Consider the following 6,201-nt stretch of genomic DNA (forward strand, 5'->3'; position numbering starts at 1 on the left):
AACAAAATTTTTAATTTATTACCGTTTGTCTTTCTATTGTAATAAATTAAACACAAAAATCTATTTTTTTTGACGGTGTTAATTTCGAAGAGTACTCTCTTATCTCTGATACCTAGCTAGTCGATCTGCTGTTTAGAGAGTACAAAAATGCTAACGTGTTATCTTTAGGGCTATCAGAAGATATGTTTCGCCGCTGTTTGACCACGTGGTACTTTCTTTGACGTACTCAATCTCCAATATTTACCATTCAATAATTAATATTCTTCCAGGGAAGAAGAGATCAATAAGTAATAAGATCTTTGCATATCCTCGCCAATAATTTCTACCAGATCGATAACCTATCTATGCAGCTTGCTCTGGCCTAGCTTCTGGTTGGTGTTCAGAAGTACTAATTGTTCGGTTTACTATTCAATCATATTTTCTTCTTCTTCTTCTTCCTCTTTTTTTTTTTTTTTTAGTACAGCAGGAGTTTCAGTACAAGAAGTAAAGCTGCTTTTTAAGTTTTTGTTATTCATCATCTGTATATATTATACTTCTTTTTATATTTTTTTATATATATTTTTTATTTTTTTCTATTCTTTTTAAATAAATTAAATTCTTTTACTCATTATTTATATATCATATATTTGATAAGAAAAAAATAAAAAAAATAAAAAATAAAGTAGCGGGTGGTGTATAGATACGATGAGTATAATTTTTCATTTTTTCTTACCTTTACCCGACAAGATAAAGATATAGAAGCGCGATAAGATTACTCTTGGAAAAATGGGACGGAGGAAGATGTCAATCTCAAGGATAGAGAACCGAACCAGAAGGCAAGTTACCTTTACAAAACGCCGATTAGGGCTGATTAAGAAAACCCATGAGCTTTCTGTGCTTTGTGATGCCCAGGTTGGGCTCATCATCTTCTCAAGCAATGGAAAGTTGTTCGAGTATTGCAGTGAGACATCTAGGTAAAAAATTAATATCTTGTCTTTTATCATGTTTCTTGCTTCCAATGTGGTTTGTTCTTTTTCAAGTCATGCAGATCGATCATTTCATGTTTAACTACTCTTGGTTTTCTAGTTTTGTTTTTCTGGTTTTTGTTTTTGTTTTGATTTCTCCTCCTCCACGGTCCCCTCCTCTCTCTTGTACTTCGAGGGAATCATGGCATGTTATCTGCATGCAGGTTGGTTGATCTTCAAAATGGGTTCTTTTTGGACGTATTTTGTTTTGGAGATTCTGAATTAGCTAGAGGATTTTCCATCTTGCTCGAATCCAATTCATGGCTTGGACGTTTTTGCTTTGATAAAACTAGTTTTCGCGGTTCTGGAGATCTCTTTAGTCGTCTTTACCTAGACTGATTAGGGTTTTTCTCGATCGGAGGTCATGATCATCAATATATTGATCATGCATGTTAATCTGGTTTTGGCTCTGATCTAGATCTATTTTGTCAGATGTTTTAGTTCATTAGGGTATTATGCCATGACCGATCGACTTGATTTGAATTTTGACCTACTTAATTATCAATGACATGACCCTCATGCATGAGCAGCTTCCGCGCGCGCTTCTGATCATCTGCAAGTACTCATAATATATATTATGCTATACTTCATAGGCGCTTAATTCCGATCTACTCCATTAATAGGGTATATATTAGTATTTTTGCGCAGCCTCATGATGATAATTTGTTCTTATATATCTAAGTATTCATGAGTTTCATCAGATCATGATCTCTTTACACCTATATAAATATGTATGGTACTGGAGTTGATCAAGTCTCCTGATCACTTCTGTGTATCTTTGATTAATTTGATCACCTGTAATCTTGTTCTTTTTATACACGGCGCCACACATGCATGAACTTTGTTCCATGAAATATTCATGAACAAGCAAGATACGTACACTTTATCATTCTGTCCCTTGTTTCTTGGAAAGAAAAAAAAAAAAAAGAATATATACGGCCAATATAATATATTTTTGCAATGATTTTTCATTCAGAGTGTACAGTCAAAGAATCAATTAATAGAAATTCATCTGTATTTTAAACGAACAAATTATCCCAGGCCGATTAGAGGAATAATTTCTTAAAACAAATGTTTAATGATCTATATAATTTAATTTTGCCTCCTATAATGATTATAAGAATATGTGTTTTTCTCTCCCAATTATTAGGTTCATCATTTTGCTTCTAGTCATGTTAATATATTAATGTACATTAATTAATTATATGGTACCACCATATAACACACACCCATTAAATTAACACTTACACCTTGATATCCTTGATGTATATGCACTCGTTTATTTGTAAATGTATAGTACATATTAAATAGTTTTGCTAATACCAATTAAATGTAGCAGCCGGCCTTCATCAAGTCGGACTCGAACCACCAAGATTTAAAGAGTAATGTTACATATAGTCGTGAAGTGTGTAAGTAACATGCAGTTATTTTGAAAAAGAGTATGGTTCATTATTAAAATATTAATTTCTTTTCATGTCTAGTATTAATTTAATTTTTTCAAAATAATTACACGGCATTTCACACTCATGCGAACTGCAACTATTATTTCTCAAAATTAAAACATGATATATACTAGTATCTCATGGATCGAATAGGATATATATATATATATTAATATACGTTGCTAAAGAGTACTATTATTGCTGCACTCGGTGATTCCTGCTACTTTTACTGAAAGTAGATTTATTATGACAAAATGAATCCCTCCCGAGAGTCTCGCCACTACCATACTGCTGATTGTTGCTTATAAATTAAGGCTGGCTTTGTTGCATTGAAAGGCAGAACCTCGAAGCAAACCATTTTAGAAACTCTTTTCTAGTTCTCCCTCCTATCTTTATAATTCTATAGTTATAATCCTCTCATGTCCTTGTGCCTTTGTTTATGAAGCACAATTTCAACAGTTTCAATTCATATATATATATAGATGATCTTTGCCTATAGCTAGCTGCCTTTTTCATTTGGTTCAGATGTTATGTATTCACTAACATGAATTGAGAATATATAGCAAATTAGATGTAACCCTAAAATTTTCTCTCCCTCCTTCTCAATCTCCTTTTCTATTTTATATATTTTATTTTCTACACATCTCATGAGCAATGAATTTTTTTCCAAATCCATGGATTTAAACTTCAAATTACATTTTGAGATCGAGATTATCATGATAAACTTATATATAAAGGGTCGCTCATTTGATTAATGATCATGCAGTATGCTGGTCTACGAGTTAAACTATATACATGTGCAATTAGTATGTTTTTTTTCTTTTTTTCATATTGCTGCAGCATGGAACATATGATAAGAAGGTATCAGGTTGCAACAGAGAATCGAAATCCGGAAAACATCAATTGCCAAACTGATCATGTACGTACAACCCATCTCATCTACGTACATACATACGTACATACCATATTTAATTAATTAGATATAATATACATATATATAGCTAAAAACCTAGTTAGTTAAGATTCTAATTAATTAAGGTTTTGATCTTTACTATTAATTCGTAGGATCATCAATTCTTAATGCCTGGTGAGTTGGCAAGGATGCAAAAAGAAACGGCGAATCTTCAATTGAGTTTGCAACCGTACTATGGTGAGGGCTTGAGTTCCATCAAGTTTGAGGATTTAGATGAACTTGAGCAGCAGCTGGAATTCTCAGTCAACAGAGTTCGAGATAGGAAGGTATATTAGTGATAGTACTAGTACTGGTGCTGTTGAATGAATTTATATGCTCGTGTATATATATAAATATATATATATATTGTGATATCCCTATATGATAAAATTAAGAGTAGGTGGTGTACGAGTTCCCATATTGTTTAGAAATGAAAAGTTCTTACTTTTTATAAAGTTTTAATGGAGTTTCAATTATATTATTGACTAGTTCTTTTGAAATATAGACCTTGTAGTTTGAGGCTTGCATTGAGGCGCTACAAATGATGATCAGTGTCTTTTTGTTTCACGTATAACCTTAATTAATAATATTGTTTGTCATGATCATCGGTCGTTACAGTTCGAACTCTTACAACAGCAGACGGATAATCTTCGAACGAAGGTAAAATGCAAAATCTCTTAACCATTCCTCTCTCTCTCTCTCTCTCTCATACACACACACAGCAGTACAGCACAGCATATGTATACAGTTCTAGCGATTGTTATTAAATCAATCATTCGCTCTCTCCCATTCTGTTCTGTAATATGAAATCATGTAGGAGAAAATGCTGCTGGAAGAAAATGAACAAATATACCATCTGGTGAGTACGTACCATTGATATCGATTAGCTAGGAATTAATGGCATGCATGGCGTTTAATTGGATTGAACTGGAAATCAATAATACTTATAACAGCTTGTTGATTCATTGTCAAAATCATTTATTTATATATGGCAAAATCAGATCAATGAGAATCAGGCAGCATTGGAGCAGCAACAGCGGCAGACGTACTACCAAATGGCTATGGTGCCAAAGACTGAGGAAAATAGACATCATGTGCTGGAACAGTACTTCCCATTCTCTGGTCGGAAAGAGCAACCCGCGGCAAGTAGTAGTAGTGTGCTTCAGCTAGCAACCTTGCCTGATCCGCTTCTTAATGATCCATATAATGATCGTCTCCTGCAGCCTGCTCACCCCAACCTTCAAGATCATTTCAGTGATCTCCAACACCCCAAAAATGGTAATACTATACTTCTACGTACATCAGTACTTTTTAATTGAGTCAAGCATATATGTTAGTGATTCAGAAGAAACTCACCGGGCCACTGATCATGATCAGTACTTGATCTCGATCTGATCAACTTTAGAAATAAGCAAACTAGGTCATGATGCGTGTGGAATTAGTTGATATACATTAGCGTGCAGTGATGTGTGTATTATTCCCTTTTTTCTTTTGTATCAGTTTATCTTCAATTAATTACTGGCATGCATGCATGATTAAGTAGTGAGATTTTGGGTCAGAATTAGTTATAACTTTAAATTACTAGCTAGCAGATCATACACAGCTAGAATTCTGAGATCGAATCTCGGGTCATCATGATCATTATGAGTTCACTTACATTTTCCATTCGATCCCTTTTGCAGTTTGACAATGACTCGCATTACAAGAAAAGAAAGGCTTCGGGTTTCCTTTTCTGTCAACTTGCATGGCATGCATATGATCAAGATCATCAGATACAGCTAAACACATTTACATATATGATTCCGTTTCCGCGGATCGGATCGAGTACTGCTAATTATATGCATGCACAAATAAAAAAGTGCTGAATTCTCAGTATTTGTTTTTAATATGCATATGGTGTTTTTACTTTCTTACTTTCTATCTATGTCTTTGTTGCTTATGAACCCTAATAAAGATTTATGTATTAGTACGATCTTTTATCCCACTTTTATCTTGTATCAAGATATATAGTATAACGTGGGTAAGACGATAATATAATATATAACACAACACATAACATAAATAATTATACCAATTTTAAAACTACGCTGAATGAAAATGTTTTAACAATTGAATAATGTTAGATATAATCTTAAAGTATTGTGCTAGACTTATATTCTTTTTAAAAAAATAGTGAGTCCACAGTTAAAAAATAGATTTTTTTTTATAAGAGTCTTAGATTTGTAAACTTTTTTTTTTTTTTAAAAAAAAGAGTGCGCGTAGTTTATATATTTTAAAACTTTACAAATTATTATTTCTTTTAAAGTTATAAAAATAAATAGTTTTTCAAACATTTGATATCAGAAAATTAAAGGGATAGTCATTAAAAGGATTATGAGTAGTACTTTTTAAATGATAACTAAATTAATTCTAAAGTTATTTTTGGGCTAATTTTGAATATAAAAATAATTATGTACCAAACTTCTTGTTTAGAGATAAAAACTCTATATATAATTATTTTTATATATTTTTTTATGTATTTTATTAATATAATTGATTGTATTATTATTTTTAATAAAAAAATAACTATTTTGATTAATTATATTGATAAAATGTACTTAAAAAAAAGAGAAATAATATTTATAATCGTGGTTATATAAGCGCGGTGTAATTTTTTTTAAAAAAATAAATTAATATAAAATTTTTATAAAAAAATTAATTTCTTAAAAATAAATTTTATTTTTATTTAAAATAATTATATAATATTTATACACTTCACGATCGTATTTAACATTATCGAAATGGTATACAACATAATTTTCAA

At 31.4% G+C, this 6,201-nt stretch overlaps 1 protein-coding gene across 2 annotated transcripts; it reads left to right on the plus strand.

Moving 5' to 3' along the window:
- Positions 1-689: 689 nt before the first annotated feature.
- On the plus strand, positions 690-5,401 carry LOC122275643 (MADS-box protein defh21-like). Of its 2 annotated transcripts, XM_043084786.1 has the most exons (7): positions 695-953; positions 3,287-3,365; positions 3,512-3,685; positions 4,017-4,058; positions 4,216-4,257; positions 4,400-4,676; positions 5,081-5,401. In XM_043084786.1, the coding sequence occupies exons 1-7, from the start codon at positions 766-768 to the stop codon at positions 5,083-5,085; spliced, it is 807 nt and encodes a 268-aa protein (XP_042940720.1). In that variant the 5' UTR covers positions 695-765; the 3' UTR covers positions 5,086-5,401. The 2 variants fall into 2 exon arrangements, with proteins under 2 accessions (XP_042940721.1, XP_042940720.1); XM_043084787.1 differs by lacking the exon at positions 4,216-4,257 and having other exon boundaries at positions 690-953.
- Positions 5,402-6,201: the final 800 nt, after the last annotated feature.

This window comes from Carya illinoinensis, chromosome 9 (assembly GCF_018687715.1).
Source record: "Carya illinoinensis cultivar Pawnee chromosome 9, C.illinoinensisPawnee_v1, whole genome shotgun sequence".
Lineage (NCBI taxonomy): Eukaryota > Viridiplantae > Streptophyta > Magnoliopsida > Fagales > Juglandaceae > Carya > Carya illinoinensis.